We start from the raw sequence: 17,617 nt of genomic DNA, 5'->3' as shown, positions 1-17,617 counted from the left end.
TCCTTGACCCCCTAAACTACCTCGTGATGTACTTTTGATTCTTTTTCTTACTTGCTGTTCATTGGTCTTTATGGGTTGGAAAGTCAAAGGAAACAAAGTGCTCCATTTTCTTCTGTCTGTTAATAAATACATTAGTAGAGTTAGTAGAGACAACCTTGCGATCAATATTGTTAGCAGGCAGTATTCAAATCGGCTGTGACTAAAAGCAATAAAATCTAGAACCACGATTCACTCATTGATTCAACAAATACTTACGGAGCACCTGCTATGTGCTGGGTACTATTCTGAGTCCTGCGGATTCAGCAGACAGGATCAAGAAGGCCTCTGCTTTTGTGGAGCTTCTGTTCCAGTTGGATGGAACTGCCCACAAACAAACAATGCAATGTCAGGCAGAGGTTAGTGCTGTGCAGAGTGTCAAAACAGGCTATGTTGAAGAGAGACTGGGTGGACGCTTTAGACTGGGCATTTGCAGGAAAAAATACAAGGGTTGGATCTAGAGTGGCTTTAGATTAGGGAATACCAGGTCTGGGTGATGAGAAGGAGCCAGCTACCCAAAGGTCAGAGGGAGGACATCTCAGCATGAAGAACAGCTGGTACAGCTGACCTGAGGCTGGCATGGGTGTGTCATGTGCCAAGCTCATCAAACAGGATGGTGCAGCTAGAATTGGTGTGGAGAGAGTGGTTCTTGGGACGGGAAGGGGAGGGGCAGGTCGCAGAGGGCCTTGTTGGCCAGGTCAAAGGTTCGGAGGTTATGAGAAACTTTGGAGGTTTAAATAGGAATATGATACTACTTGATTCATGCTGTATAAAATTCTTCCTGGCTACAAGTGGAAAATGGACAGCAGGAAAACAACAGCAGAGGAGTGATTTTTGTGTCTCATTCCTTACCACCTTCCCCTCTCCCTCGCCACATCAGTCCTTTGAACACAACACACTCCTTTGCATCTCAGAGACTCTGCTGGTCACTCTACCTGGGACACTCTCCCTCTGGCACTTTGCATGGCCAACTTCTCCTCCTCACTCAGTTCTCCCCTCAAATGTGACCCGTTAGAGACTCCTTCCTCAGCCTCTCCACCCCACTTCTTGGCTTTGTCACTTGTTATCCAGGTCTCTGTTGTATTTCTCTATGTACAAGTTAACCACTAGTTGAAATTCTTATTCATTTGTTTGCTTTTGAATTAAAAGCCTGTGAGAGCAAAGACCTCATCTGTGTTTTCCTCCATACCCGGAACAGTGCCTGGCAGGCACATAGTAGGCCCTCGGTAAACGTCTGATGACTGGGTGCAGTGGTGTGCGTCTGTAATCCCAGCTACTTGGGAGCTGAGGCAGGAGGCTTGCTTGTGCCCAGGAGTTGGAGGTTGTAGTGAGCTATGGTTGTGCCACTGCACTCCAGCCTGGGTGACAGAGCAACACCCTGTCTCAAAATAAACAAACAAATCAGATGAAGGGAGGGAGGGAAGAAGGAAAGATGATAGAAAGGTAGAAACTATGTTTTTGGTGTTTGTAGGGTCTGCAACCTCTTCAGCAAGAGCAAGTCTGCTTTTCTTCATCTGTGGGATCTATCAAGAATCAGGTTTTATTTAACAAAAGGTTTCCATTGCTTAAAACAAGAGGAAAAGAAAAAAAAACACTCACTATTCTAGTGGAAAGACCTTACATGCCTGGTACTCAAGGGCCTGGCCTCTTGACCCAGCTTTTCACTGATTAGCCTTTGCCTTTGTTGAGGAACTTTATTTTCTGTGTCCTTCCCATTATTTCCCTTCCCCCTCTTGAAGGATTTACTTGTTTAAAAAATTGAGGTAAATCAAATAACACACAATTAACCACTTTATACAATTCAGTGTGGAGTTGTCTTTTGTAAAGTGCACACTTAGTCCTCCCCGATCCCTGTCTTTCTCCCAGGGATGTTGCACCTGATGAATGAGCATTTTGAACCTTTTAAGAGAAGCAAAAAAACACCTCTATAAAATAGCTCATGGTAGAAAATTATTTTCACATATTCAGACTTAATCTCTTTGCAGGTTGTGGAAGTATAGCCCAGAATCTAGAATATATCCCCTATTTCCACCATCAGACAAGATCACGTTATCTCCTAGTTTGTTTTTCCTGTCCTAAAGTCAAGTGTGGTAACTGCTGGCTGTTCATCCTTACAGAGAAGAGATAATTAAAGATATAAGTCAAGGACATGGATTCCCTCCCCTCTTCCCAGAAAGCTGGGGAACCACTGCAGTATGAAGGATGTATGCAGCGGGAGAGGGGATCCTTGATACATCTCTCCAAACCTGTGTTCTTCTATCGTTCGCTGTTTTCCTAGTTGGTTCCTTGGGGGCATAGACTGGTTCACCTCAAATTAAACGACATCAGGGATTCTTATTAACTTTGTTTCTACAAAGCTGCCCCGAGTTTCAAGTTGAGGGATCAAGAGGTAGAGTTTTTGGTGGCATCTTGATGAATTAGGCAGGAAGGTGAGACTATCCCAGTCCCATATGTCTCAGGTGAGATCTTCTTTCTCCATCCTATCCCAGCCATCTACACCATTGATCGTGGTGGAGAGATCTTTTGGATGGTAGCCCAATTCTCAAATCCCCACTTGACAAACTGCCACCTCTTTTCTTGCCACTTGGCTTTTTTTAATCATTTTTTTTTTTCTTTTTTCAGGTACCAAGTTTCTAGATGCCTAATTTAGTCTTGTAAAATTGAATTATGTTTCATTTTCTATCCCTTATAAAACCTAGTCAATATTATTTGGCAATTCTGTTTGAAACATCCTTTATCCTTTGTAGGTTGGGTACTGCCACAGCTACTTGACAAAACTGACAACGTGGGTGATGTTTCTACTAATACTGCACACCCCACGGACCTCATAATCTAGGCTAGATCATTGATAATCAGACTGGAGTCGTTGCTTCTAGACACTACTTGTCTGTTTTCACGGCTGTTTCCAGTGGAGTTCACAAGCTATTTAACTGTGAATGAGTTAGAGTCCAACAGGTTGTTCTAAATCCTGTTCTTGATGAGTTCCAAGTGAAGAGTATGAGCACCTAATGTGTACACATCTTTTGGGTGAAAACAATGGGCATTATGACATTGGATTTGCCTCTTTATTCCTTCTTTTCAAACTCTGTGTGATTTTCTTTCTATCCTTTGGAATTGTTCCTGCTGTCAATCTGTCCCATGTGGCATGTACATTTGTCACTTTCTTGACAGTGTCACTTTTAAAATGATCCTACTTCTTCAATCCTAGTTATACCTTGTCTTATAGCACTCTTAACACTCTCACTGTTTGTACTTCTCAGTCATAATGAGGTGATTCACATTCTAAAACACCTTAAAGCCAAGCATTTACATGCTGTAAACTGAAGAACATTAAGATGGCCCAGGCTAAAATGACTACTAGCATCATCTGTTGGCAGGGTAAGAACCGATATAGAGGTGCTTCTGCATAATTTATGTTAATAAGTCATTTTGAACCTTTGCTTTTATCCTTTTCTCCATAAATCTCAGTGTGCCCTTGGTTGGACAGACAACTTTAGAAGTAGAAATTTAAATAGAACTACAACGTATTTGTTACTCGCTGGTGTTTAGAATATGTGAACATATGTATAGTATAAGAGACCGATATCATAATACATATCTTGTCACCAGTGTGGGTGGGGTTTGGGGAAGGGGAAGATGTATAGGATTGGGAGCAGAGAGACCAGGTGATAATGGAGTATTGCTTGTGTCCAGGAGAAACTTGAAGATGACCTGAATAGGGCCGGGGGAATGGAGAGGAGGACATGGTACTCGGAGTCAGTTGGATGCAGGATATCTAGAAGCCCAAGGAGACTCAGAGGTCTGTGCCCGATGAGACAGAATGGATAACTGCCACTAAGCAAAACCAAAGAACCGAGGGGGAAAAATCAGGCGGAGAGTGGGAGGGAGGGAAGTGGCCATTTTATTGACATTGCAGTGGCATGAGAAGTAAAGAGAAGGGGTGCAGAAGTGAAGATAGCAAGAGCCAAAGTGTAAATATGAGGAACAGGGGTGGGTGGTGCAGATTGAGGGAGGGGTCTGTGGGTGGGAGAGATTTAGAGGCTGAGGGAGAGGAGCCAATATAGAGAGGGACTGACGGATGGCCCAAGATCCCAGGGTAGACTGTAGGGAAGGGTACTGAGGACAGGGCAGCTGTTCTTCCCCAGAGTCACCTGAAGAGAAAGAGTAGTGCCAATGCCAAGTAACTTCATAGGTGGAACAATAAAAATTGTGCAGTTCACTCCTACATTGCTCATGTTCTCAGTGAAAGTAAAAGCCAAGCTCATGCTCTGAGTGAGAGTGATCTCTCTCAAGATCTTCTAGAGATCTGATCATGTACTTCATTCAGCTGTTTCTTGTAAGTGTTCAATCCTGACCATCAAGAGCTCTGTCCCTTGCCTCTTCCCTGTAACCGTCTTCCCCATTTATTAATTATTTTTGCACTATAATCTAGTTTCCCAGGTATTGCTCCCCACCCAGAAAAAAAGTATAAAAAAGAAAGAGTGGAGAAGTTGGGTCTTGAGTGTTTGGGGGAAGTCAGAGGGGGGAATGATGGGAGTATCTACCAGTAGTTGGGGGCCCTGTTGGAAACTGGGAATTTGTAGTGGCTCCAACCCCGCCCCCGTTTTTCAGCTTTCCCCAGGTGTGCGTGTGCATGGGAATGAAGAGATAACAGAATCAGTATGGGAGTGATCCAAATCACTGCTGGCCAGTAGAACTTTTTATGGTGATGGAAATGTTCTGTTATATATCTGTGCTTTAGACACATGTAGCTGTTGAGTACTTACATGTGGCCACTGCACTTGAACTAAATTTTTAATTTAATTTGAATTTGAATAGCTACAAGTGGCTCACAGCTACCATATTGAGCAGCACAGACCTAGAATAAGGGGTCTGTGGAGAAGATGACAGTGGGAAGTGGGCGAGTTTGCATAACTTTCCCATTAGCACCTTCAGCTCCATTCCCAGGGAAGACAGATGTTTGACTGTGAATGGACTAATAAACAGGAGAAAATGGAGGGGCCAGAATTTCCTACCTCAATCTTAAATTAAAGAAAAAAATCATTGTGGAAATTTATTTCTAAGGCGAGAACGTCAGTATTCTGTATGTAGTGGTGAAGATTCTCCTGGCTCCTGTGACGTCCTGTATTTCAACATGGGGAGTCTTGATCAGTTCATGGTGCACAAAGGGAAATGTATTGGTGAGTAAACTGACAAAATTCATTTAAATTACTATAGACAAAAGTTAATCATGAAGGAATGTGGTAGAATAGACACTGTTGTTCAGACCAGCACAGTCCAAGGAAGACCATCAAGCCAGTAGTTGGTCATTCTAGCTCCCATTCCCAGTGCCTGGAATGAGAAGTCACTCAGGTTTCCACTAATATAAGATGGAAATAAAAACCTGTGCTCTTGGAAATATTGTTAGCATAAATATAATTTTAAGTTTGTCATAATTAGCTTTTTGAGACACAAAATGGTTAAAATCTGATCGATCAGTAGAATTTTACGTCATGTACACCTACTGCTAATAAAATGTGTGTAACAAAAAGAGTTCTAATGCCTGTGATCTTTATTGACCAAATCTCCTTTTGAGTTGACATCCATCTCCTTGTCATTTTCCTGCTTGGCATGTTATACGTGATTGGGAAAACCACGTTATTTACTGTATGTCATATTTAGCAGTTTTGTCTACTGATGACTATTTGGAATGAAGATGGTTCAGCAATCAGAATTTGAATTGCTCATATTAAAATCAAGTTTTCAGTGTCTACTTCCTTTGCCCTAAACATATATTATCTTTTCTCAGCCACACACATAAAGCCACTGATTGGTATAGGGATCATTTGTACATAGTGAATTTGACAATTAACTTTAATTTTCAATCCCATGAATGAATATTTTTACCAGAACTAACAGGTAGCCAAATTATCTGAATTGAGTGCGCTTTCTTTCAGCATCTTTTCTCCTTCTCTAAGGAGATACCAGGAAGCAGGAGAGTTGTCAGGGAGCAGGCAGCAGGTGGAGGGGAAGAAACCAAACCTCTCAGTAGTCTATGAACTAAATACTTAATCGTGGCTGATTGAAAGCAGCCTAGATAGTACAAGAATCACAGAGCTGCCATATTCAAACAGAGCCACACTGGGGCAGGTTCAAGACCTTGGTAGAGATGGTTGGCTTTGGACCTGAGACTATCCTTGACTGGGAGGCATTTCAGATTCATGAATTAACAAGGTAAAACTCACTACTTGTAATAACCTGTGGAAATCAGGAAGGCAAATTAATCCAGGTGCTTATTATAATACCTTAACTCAGTCTCTTGTTCTCACTGGTACTCATTAGACAGATTCACCTGTGTTAATAACCCTCATTAGGAGGCACATTTGCAATTGGAGAATATTTTATAAAACAACCAAAGAAATTAATTATTTTGTTTTCTCATAATGGATCTGATTTTTTAAAATATGCCCTAATTTTTATGAAATATTTTTATAAAATATCAACTTTTTTATTTTCAATGAAGTATTTTTATTATGAAGACTAATGTTTGTTTTTCAGTTTGAAGTTGTTAGAACTAGAGAGAAGAGAGAACTTATGCATATGGATAAGGCACTGTAGAGACTGTGTAAGTGATCATTGTTAGCACATGACAGAGTTTCAGTCAGGGTTCTTTTGGTAACGTATTTTCCTTTAGCCTCATTGCAGTGTAGTCTTTTGTCCTTTTTCTTATCCCCATCATGAAAAAGTGACAAGAAGAGGTTGGCAATAATAAAATTATAATTTTTTGAAAAACTCAGCAATTGTGAAATGCCTAATTAGTCCCAATTGGGGAGATAAATATTGCAAGACAGTGTACTGTGTAATGCACAAATTTAATTAGGCTATATATAAATAACATCGCACTCCATTCTGTAAACATTTAGATGTCATATGTCTCCAGTGGACTGCTTAGATCCTACATTTCTCAGGTTGTTCCTTGGGTTGACAGATTTTCAAACATCAGTTTTTTTCCCCACAGGCTAAGACAGTCAGTTATTTTTGACTAGCATAATGGATTATTTTAATTAAAATCTCCAAATTATCAGCATTCCTATGAAGTAAAAACTGCTTCTCAGTTAAAAAGTCTAGGTGAGCTAGTTCAGTCATATTTCTCCAAAGTATTTTGGCTGAGACTATTTTATTGTATATATATAGGTTACTACACTTTTCATTTTTCAAATGGAAAAAATAATTATCAGTGTCTCATGAAAAATTTTTTTCATTATAAAGACAATGTAGCACTATGGAAAACTATTATTTATATACTAAGAGAAAAAGTCAGAACACTGTTTATCAGTGGTTCTCAACTGGGGGCAATTTTGTACCTAGGGGACATTTGGTGATATCTGCAGACATTTCGATGGTTAAGACTGGGGTGATGGTGCTACGGGTATCGTGTGGGTGGAAGCCAGAGAACCCGCTAAACATCCTACAGTGCACAAGATAGTCCTCTACAATGAATTTGGATTATCTGGTCCAAAATGTCATTGTGCCAAGTGTGCTGTATATGCTATGATTTGGTAGATTGGGGAGGGAAAGGTAGAGGGAGCTAAAAGAAAAATAAAACAACATAGTGATAGTTTCTCCTTTTCTAATTTTTTTGTTTTGTTTGAGACAGAGTCTCACTCTGTTGCACAGGCTAGAGTGCTATGGCGTCAGCTTGGCTCACAGTAACCTCAAACTCCGGTGCTCAAGCAGTCCTCCTACCTCAGCCTCCCAAGTAGCTGGGACTACAGGTGTGCACCACCATACCTGGCTAATTTTTACTATTTTTAGTAGGGACGGGGTCTCACTCTTGCTCAGGCTGGTCTCGAACTCCTGAACTCAAGTGATCCTCCTGCCTCAGCCTCCCAGAGTGCTAGAATTACAGACGTGAGCCACCGCGCCTGGCCCTTTTCTAATATTTTGATAAGTTTCTATTACAGTCTTTAATGAAAATAGAGATTTTTATGAGGAAATTTTTGGTGTTAGAAAAATTTAGCCCTCCCGGGTACAAGTGGAAACCATATGCTTAGTACTAAATAAATGTGCCTCTCTTTCCAGCTTCAAATTTAAGCTATCATTTCTGGTTCCTTATCTCCAAAATATTGGCCAGTTTATATTTATTGAGCATATTCAGATTTTACATTTAGAAAGTCATTGATATATTCAAATTTCCAAATTACTAAAATCTTTTTACTGTGCACACTAATCTACATTGATGGAATAATCCTAATGGAATGTTGTCTATTTTCAAATTCTCTCTACCATTTTGGTTGGTATTTAGCTGTGTGAGGGTACACCAGTAGGCACAGTCAGCAAAGGTGAATTTATTTGAAAATAACATTATGTGTAATGGCTAGTAAAATAAAACCTTAGTCTCTTTATTTGGTCTGATATTAAGACCTCATTGTTGATTCATGTCACTTTATAAAAATTAATATTTTAGGACTCAGGATGTGTTGTTAAATATTAAAAATTATTTATAAAAGAGCATGAATTATAAGAAATCATATTTTTCATAGTTAGCACATGGTATCTGTCCATGGTTGAATGAATAAATGAATGTATATCCCCCTCCCTTTTTTCCCACCCACAGAAAACATACCAGTAAGGTTTAATTACGTTTTCTGTTTTATGTGCAGGCAGTGACGAGCAGCTTGGAAAATTAGTTTACAATGCTTTGGAAACAACCACTGGCAGCTTTGTCTTGTTATATGAGTGGGTCCTTCAGTGGCAGAAAAAAATGGGTCCATTCCTTACCAGTCAAGAAAGAGAGAAGATTGATAAGTGCAAAAAGCAGGTAGGCATCCAAGGTGGCTAGCGGGGCAAAAGACCTAATCTTGAGCTTTAGGAGAGGACAGAACAAAACAGCTCTGCATTTGATTGGCTTGTAAAGGTGTGGTCCAGAGTTGTGTGAGATCTATTTAACCGGAGAGGGCAGTGGGGGCCTGCACCTCTTCATCAGCGTCTTCTCAGCTCCTCACTTCCTCTTTCAGAGCTTTTACAACAAGGTCAAAACTCTTGCAGCTTCCTTCTTAGCCTCTCTTCCCAGCCCTTGTGATGGCATTAACAGCCATCTCTCTAACTGGGACTAAAAATTATTTTGTAATTGTACTTTTTGCAATTATTTATAGTTTCCCTACTCTTTTCAAATATTGTTCCTAAGCAGTTTGGGGAGACTGGAGGATTTTAAAGTTAATCTGTATTACCAAGCATAAAGAGAACATTTAATATTGCACATTGCAGTGTTATGTAATAATGAGGCTGCGAAAAGAGTAGGTAAAGCATGGTGTTTAGAAACGTGTGTACTTATGCATAGTAAAAATTCGAAGTAAATACACTGAAATCCTAAGTTATCTTTTGCCGGTGGCCATATAGATAATTTGCTGGTTTGTTTCTTTGTATTTTTAAAATTTTGACAATGATCTTTATTATAATCAGAAAAGATTATTTTAGAATTAGTGCTGCTTTTCTCTGGTGGCCATATCTCAAAAGAAATTGATTTGAAAAACTTTTAACTAATTTTGTAGTATTTGCACACTAGGTTTTGCGATTAAAGAAGTTGAGAATTAACTAAATTTTTTCTATCTTTATGTACTATTAAGTTGACCATATGGTTTAAGGGCAGATTCAGTTCAGGGAATATTTGTTCTCCTCTCATGTGAAAGTGTATCAAATACTTCACTTTTGAGGTGAAATGCCAACTAATGCTGATTGACCCAATATTACCTTTTTTTGCCCCCATATCAGATTCAAGGGGCAGAAACAGAATTCAACTCACTGGTGAAATTGAACCATCCAAACATAGTACGCTACTTTGCAATGAATCTCAAAGAACAGGACGACTCTATCATAGTGGACATTTTAGTGGAGCACATTAGTGGGGTCTCTCTCGCCGCACACCTGAGCCACTCAGGCCCCATCCCCGTGCATCAGCTTCGCAGATACGCAGCTCAGCTCCTGTCAGGTCTCGATTATCTGCATAACAATTCCGTGGTGCACAAGGTCTTGAGTGCATCGAATGTCTTGGTGGATGCAGAGGGCGTCATCAAGATTACAGACTACAGCATTTCTAAGCGCCTCGCAGACATTTGCAAGGAGGATGTGTTCGAGCAAACCCGAGTTCGTTTTAGTGACAATGCTCTGCCGTATAAAACAGGGAAGAAAGGGGACGTTTGGCGCCTTGGCCTTCTGCTCCTGTCCCTCAGCCAAGGACATGAATGTGGAGAGTATCCCGTGGTTATCCCTAGTGACTTACCAGCTGACTTTCAAGATTTCCTAAAGAAGTGAGTATCATTGAGGTTCTCTCTAATTGCACTTTACTCCTGTACCTTTGATTTTGCAGACATCTAAGTGATGTGGAAGCTGAGAAGTGAGGAAAGAAGAAACGCCCTGGGTATTCCAAATGGAGGACCTCTCTGTTGACCATTGCTGCTGGTGATGGAGTCAAAGACAAGGCCTCCTATTTAGAAAACAGCTTTAGGGGTGTGATTCTGTACCTTGTGCTTCTTAACCATTCATCTTCCTTGGCTGTCCCATTAAGCCAAGTTGTAGGTGCAAATGACTCTGTACTCCAGCTGGAGGATTTTCAATACCTGAAAATTACAGGTGCATGTTTAATTACAGAGCCACGTTTTATCAAGTTTGGGAGAATCCTTCCCGAGAGGCCTTCCCCAGGCTTAACGTCTTTGGCTCCTTCACATCAGTGTTTCTAGTTTAGCGCTGCCTCTGTTCCCAGTCCCAGCCAGAGCTAACTTCTCTCAGTGCATGTTAAATGAGAGATAAGATCCCTTAAGCCTGGATTTTTCCAGATAATCTCCTGGTCCAGCCTTCCTGCACAAATTGACCGGGACTGATTTGTTTTCTGACGTTCTGTCTTCTCACCTTCTTTTTCCCAGTCACTAGCTTTTATTCACATCATCCACTCTCTACACTTCTTTTCTTTCACCCTTTCCCATCTATCCCCATTGCCAGCGGCCTGATCCACGTTGTTATTTCCTGTCACTCATTGTCTTACCTATCCCAGAGATGAAAGTAGCTGCACTTGTATTTAAATGAGAGTTTTTGTGTACTACAAAAATAGAAGTAGACGTGATATACACACAGTTGTGGAAAGGGGCCAGTTCTGATTCTTTATGCTGGTTTCTCTCCTTAAAGTATGTAAAAATCTTTTGTGATTTCTTTTAAATGTGATGGAGCTTTTAAAATATTTATTTAAACACCCCCTAACAATGAGGTTGGCCAAAATGACAGAGACGGTGATAGAATCTCTTGGGTGGAAAGACTCATTTCAGTCTTCACAATGGCCCCGTCTAGCTTTCTGCCCTTCTTAACTCATCAGGAGTAATTTAGTAAAGGTAAAAACAGCACTGAGAGGTTTAAGTAGAACATATCTTTCACAGTTAGAAGTGAAATGACAGGCTTGGTATCTAAAACTTTACTGGTTCTCTTAAAGAAAAGAGCTCTACGCTCTGTCAGTTTTGAACTTGAGTCAGCGCTATTTCTTACTTTTTTAACATGAGGGCCCCTTAGGATATTTGGTACGTTCCTCTCTCTTGCTGGAGCGGTTCCCTGGACTGTGCCTGTTTGAGGAGCTGCCCAGTATTGTTTTATAACCTTTGCTGTCCAGTCTCAGTTAACAGAAGAAAATCATTCACAAAGAATGAAAACAGCGACATTTCATTTGTCATTATGTTTTGACTCACTGGTGAGCACCCTTTGGAGAAGGTTTTGTTTCAGATCCGTTTATCCCACCTCTACCCCTACTGGCTGAGTGACTTAACTCCCTGCCCCAGGTGCCCCACCCCCCAGGAGGGATGATAGCGCCGCCTACTGCAGGAGGGGGTTGTGAGGACTAAAGGAGTGAACAGCTGTGAGGTGCTTACGTGGTGCCTGTGCTTGGTCCCTGCTAAGTCAGTGCTAATTCTCATCACCATCCTCATCCTGTCGTGAGAACTGTGGAGAACTGTGGAAGTTTCCAGACATATTAACCCTTTTGGTTCAAAGGTGGACCTCTGCTACTTAAAACTACTGGGCAAAATTATTGGTTCAGAGAAGTTCATCTTTTTAAGTGAGATCTTGGTGGCTATAAAAATCCCTTAATAGTACAATTCGTTCTAGGTAGGCTTCAAATTTTTTCTGATCCAGATGTATTGTCATGTCAATCACATTAATGTCACAGTTGAGTTAGAGTGATAATGCACTGTAGAAACCCAATAGGGCATGTCTAGACAGAGGTGTTCATTACAGCATTTTTTTAATACAAGTGGAAAATTGGAAATAGTCCTAGCAGTAGGAGAATATAAGTTCTGGTAGATCTGTGCCTATACAGAAGTTTAAAAAAGATCTTTACTGGCTTAGAAAGGTCTCTGAGACACATGGTCTAATGAAAAAAGGAAGTTGAAAATGTACAGGATGATGTTTAAAAAAAATCAATATTCAAAAAGAGAAGAAGAATTGGAGGAGGGGTTTGGTCAAAGACTTTATCATTGTCAGCAATGTTTTGATATTTGCAAGGAGAAGGTATTTATGTTTTACTGATATAATTCAAAATTAATTTTAAATTTAGGGGAAAATAGAGTATCTTAGAGTATCTTCTTTTATTGGAATTTTTTCTTGCCTTTTCAGAATATGAAATTAGTGCTTTGCTTTTTAGTGCTGTGACATAAAAAATAAAATGTTATCCTTTACATTCCTTCGTATGTCTAGATTTTGAAGTCCATAACTCTCAATGGTGGTTGATTCTTTTAAATATATTGTTTATAATTAGGGTCAAGTGGTGCTACATGGGTCATTGTTATGAAAGCCAGCTTGGCTTAATTAGAATTTAAGGAGGGCGAGGTAAGGGAAAGTGTTAAAGCTTTTCTCCCCTCAGAGGTACTTTTTCAAACTACTAGTTGGGGCTCCTTCCAGTGCTTGTGTCTTTCTGACTGTTGTAGCTCTTGCTATATTTCTAATTTAGGGCCGGGCACGGTGGCTCACGCCTGTAATCCTAGCATTCTGGGAGGCCAAGGCGGGGGCATTATTTGATCTCAGGAGTTCAAGACCAGCCTGAGCAAGAGCGAGACCCCCGTCTCTACTAAAAATACAAAGAAATTACCTGGGCAACTAAAAATATATATAGAAAAAATTAGCCGGGCATGGTGGTGCATGCCTATAGTCCCAGGTACTCGGGAGGCTGAGACACGAGGATCGCTTGAGCCCAGGAGTTTGAGGTTGCTGTGAGCTAAGCTGACGCCACGGCACTCTAGCCTGGGCAACAGAGTGAGACTGTCTCCAAAAAAAAAAAAAAAAAGAAAAGAAAAAGAATTCAACTAATTTAGGCTTAGACTTTAACTTAGACTTCAGCTTGTATTGAAATCACCTAGAGGGCTTGTTAAAACAGATTACTGTCGGCACCCTCAGAGCTGCTGATTTACTAGCTCAGGGGGTGCGTAGAATTTGTATTTTTAACAAATTCCAAGGTGATACTAATGCTGCTGGCCAGGGACCCCACTTTGAGAACCCCTGGGTTAAAGGTATGGCTTGTTTTTACTCATTAAAAAACAAAACACAAATTGTTTATTACCACATTAAATAGTAAGTTAATAGGTTCAGGGTTCAAGGGATGAGAATTAAAAGAAAATATGTGGTAAAATGTGGGACTTTAAAAAGTATTCCTTCAATGTTTCCAGCTTACTTCATACTGTGATGAACAGGCTTCATCTAAAGTTCATCATAGTGATCTGTAACCCTGCATCAGCTATGTGATTTGCTTTGTACTTTTTAATTTTTATTTTTAAGAGACAGAGTCTCCCTCTGTCACCCAGCCTGGAGTGCAGGAGTGCAATAGCATGATCATACTCACTGTAGTGTCGAACACCTGGGCTCAAGCCGTCCTCCCACTTCAGCCTCCCAAGTAGCAGGCGTGTGCCACTGTGCCTGGCTTTTGTCTTTGGAAAGCTTGCTTTATGACTGGTCCCCAGAAAGGCTTAGGCATGACAAGGTGTTAACTTGTTAATGGAGGTGAAAATGTATAGCCTACCTGTGCTATCTTAGACTTTTAAAAATTTGTTTTTCCTGTCTCTAGAGACTGCACTGTCTTTTTGATTCCCCACGTGCACCCAGCCTGGTCCTCGGCATATACATCCTGCAGGAACATTTATTAATTTAAATTCACTTTGGTTCATGATTAACATGAATTCTCTGATGTGTATCTTTAAAAAATAAACCCATAGTTAAATGCCTTGGATTAACCAGTTTAGCATTGATTTTGTGTGTTGCTAAGATTCTTCCTTCCCTCTCATGAGGTGTGTTTGCTTGGATGACAAGGAAAGATGGAGTCCTCAGCAGCTGTTGAAACACAGATTTATAAATCCTCAGCCAAAAATGCCTTTAGTAGAACAAAGTCCTGAAGGTGAGTCCATTGCCACTCTTTTTTTGATGCCCTGTTTGACATTCAGTTATTTTGAAAGTATATACAAACCTAAAACCAGAAGGGACTGCATGGATTATTTATTTATCTACTTTATGCTGAGCTACACAAAAATCCATTCTTTTGCTGTGTGCTGTGTGCATGGGACTGTTTTGCCACCCTGATTTTTCCAGTTTCTACTTGATGGAACATCCATTGGTGTAGCCTTTTTTAGTCTTCAGTCACCTTTCTTGTCAGGTCACCCTTATTGTCGTGTAACTAGATTTTTCTTGCCACATTTCAGATAAAGGAACCTCAGTAGAGATTGGGATGAATCAGGAGACCTAGGTTTGGGTTTTAACTCTATATAATCTGTCACTTACTCTATGTTACCCTCACCTGTAAACTTGGTCTAATTATATATTTATACCTATATAAATATATAAATATATTTATATATATATTTCTGCCTACTTTAACGAGGGCGAGGTAAGGGAAAGTGTTAAAGCTTTGCTCCCGTTAGAGGTACTTTTTCAAACTACTAGTTGGGGCTCCTTCTTCCAGTGCTTGTGTCTTTCTGACTGTTGTAGCTCTTGCTATATTTCTAATGCCTGATTTGCCTCTTACCCTTTGTTTCATCTCAGATTCTGGAGGACAAGATTATGTTGAGACCGTTATTCCCAGCAACCGGCTACCCAGTGCTGCGTTCTTTAGTGAGACACAGAGACAGTTTTCCCGGTATTTCATTGAGTTTGAAGAAATACAGCTTCTTGGCAAAGGAGCTTTTGGAGCTGTAATCAAGGTGTGATAGAGTTGTCCCCAGTCCCTTTTAGAGTTCCTTCTCTGTTTCATTTCCACAAAGACTTACAGACTTGACTTCTCTTTTGGAGGTGGGAAGGGAAGTGAATATGACTGTTAGAAACTAAGATCATCTTCACCTTCCTTAAAGTTACACTGGACACATTTAAGAATGCACCAGGCTAGGTGCGGTGGCTCACGCCTATAATCTAGCACTTTGGGAGGCCAAGGTGGGAGGATCGCTTGAGGTCTGGAGTTTGAGACCAGCCTGGGTAAGAGTGAAACCTCGCCTCTACAAAAAACAGAAAAATTAGCCGGGTGTGGTGGCACACGCCTATAGTCCCAGCTACTTGGGAGGCTGAGGCAGGAGGATTGCTTGAGTCCGGGAGTTTGAGGTTGCAGTGAGCTATGATGATGCCACTGCACTCTAGCCCTGGTGACAGAGTGAGCCCCTATCTCAAAAAACAAAACAAAACAAAGAGAATGCATCATTCCTCTTTCCTTGCTTGATTCATAGAGCATTAACATGAAAAAAACATGATTATAACAGCACTTCAAGTGGAGTCAGGACCTCTTTGTAAAGAACAGCTTTGTGTACTTTGCTTCAGAAAGAAAATTGTTGTGGTTTTCTCCCATTTGCTGTTAGTAGTTGCTGTAGAGAAAAGGGCTCCAAGGTTAGAACAGAGATGGAATTCAAACTGGGAAATAGCCCCAAATGGTCTTGATGGCCTTTATTTTTCAGCTCTTACTGAGATGGAAAAGTAGCGATGTGTTATTAAGGCGTGCTGTTGTTAGGTCTTTCTTTCTTCATTATAGTCTATTTGGGTGACTTTTATTATTACCTGCCCCTTGTAGAAAGAGGCTTCAGCTATTTTTATATGTAATCTATTCTTTTTGAATTTAGGAGACCCAGACTAATGTTGTAAGGCACATGTCCTCTTTCACACATGAAAGTGACCCACCATCAACAGGGCATATGTCTCTTTAGGATTCTGATAGTATTATTGGGAAGCATAATTACTATTGCTGTGGAAGGACTTTTACACTGAAAAAAGAATTATATTAGTTGTTCTGCGGTAAAAGAAACACAATCTTAAGCAAGACAGGTCTCCTGATCAGAAAGATCGAATTTATCTTTAAGAGGAGGAGATGATTGAAGCATATACTATCTTTTTAACTCATAATGTCATTTTGGTCAAGTCCTTTAACTTCATTATGTTTTAGATTCTTGAATATAAAATATTAACAAACTTCATTTCCGTATAAGTACTTAAAAATGATTAGTAAGTTCATATATCAAAAATATCTAAGTAGTTTAAGCTCTCATTCAGTCTGCCCAGTGATCTGGCAGCCGTTGGTCAGCAGTTCCACCCATTACTGGGTATGCACCTTTTCAAATTCCTGGGAGTTTCCAGTGTAGCACGTGCTAGACCCCCCTTCCTGGTCAGTGAGTCATAGTGTGTATGATGTGTACTGAGACATAATACTGATAGGCAATGCTGAGACCTCCCCCACGTCCACTTCCCTCTTAATGTGGCAGCAGAAGAACACAGTTGATCATTTTTTGGGAGCACATTCCATATTTCAGGTGGTGTGCCAAGTGGCTTACAGGCCTGTCTTTCAATCTCAGGACATTCTTACAAGATAGATACGATCCCCATTTTCCAGATGAAGGAACTGAGGCTCAGAGAAGTTATGTCCTTTGCCTGAAGTTACATATATCTACAAAGAGATGAAAGCAGCATTCAGACCCACATCTGTTGTACTCCAAAGCATATGTTCTTGTCACCATTTTGACACAAAAAAAGATAATCTGAAACTCAGTTTTATAGTACTCCTTTCTTATTCCTAGTAATTGTAATAGTCTAATTGAAACCTGTGAGCTAAACAAGAGAATGATGCTCTGTTTTGTTTTGTAAACAACTAATTTCTCCTGCCACCCATGGCCAAGTATTGCTTTTCTAGAGTATATCGTCACCTCAGTTGACCTGCACAGTTGGGACTGGAATGTTTCAGTGAACAGGATTTTATAAAGGTTACTTCTGCCCAGTTACACAGTGAAACTGCCCGGCATAAGGATGCCTATGTGTAAGACAGGGGGACTTGCCTTTGAAACTTTTTCTTGTATTTTTATTACTTTATTGTGTTCTTCATTGTGTTGCTCTATTTTCAAAACACATCATCAATCAGAAATCTTAGTTATGTGACAAAATCAGTGGGCAGCAGTTGTGTTCATAGCCATTGCTGCTCTTGGCTAAGCTAAGCACCTTTCTCTGTGAGGCCTTGACGCAAGTGCTGTCCCCACGATCTCTCATTAATCCTTACAGTCACTGGCAGGGGTAGTGGAAATGGTAAAAATACCATTTTATAGATGAGAAAATTGAGCCTCAG

The 17,617-nt window shown here is 40.4% G+C and overlaps 1 protein-coding gene across 1 annotated transcript in view; it reads left to right on the top strand.

Annotated features, from left to right (window-relative positions):
• The window catches only part of EIF2AK4 (eukaryotic translation initiation factor 2 alpha kinase 4), a 96,245-nt gene that overhangs the window by 26,485 nt on the left and 52,143 nt on the right, over positions 1 to 17,617 (top strand). The window contains exons 7-11 of the mRNA XM_069484768.1: positions 5,101 to 5,216; positions 8,679 to 8,836; positions 9,787 to 10,322; positions 14,325 to 14,431; positions 15,073 to 15,230. Of these exons, the coding sequence (XP_069340869.1) occupies positions 5,101 to 5,216; positions 8,679 to 8,836; positions 9,787 to 10,322; positions 14,325 to 14,431; positions 15,073 to 15,230 (1,075 nt within the window). The remainder of the gene's footprint in view (positions 1 to 5,100; positions 5,217 to 8,678; positions 8,837 to 9,786; positions 10,323 to 14,324; positions 14,432 to 15,072; positions 15,231 to 17,617) is intronic.

This window comes from Eulemur rufifrons, chromosome 2 (assembly GCF_041146395.1).
Source record: "Eulemur rufifrons isolate Redbay chromosome 2, OSU_ERuf_1, whole genome shotgun sequence".
Lineage (NCBI taxonomy): Eukaryota > Metazoa > Chordata > Mammalia > Primates > Lemuridae > Eulemur > Eulemur rufifrons.
This window is presented reverse-complemented; position numbering and strand designations above follow the sequence as displayed.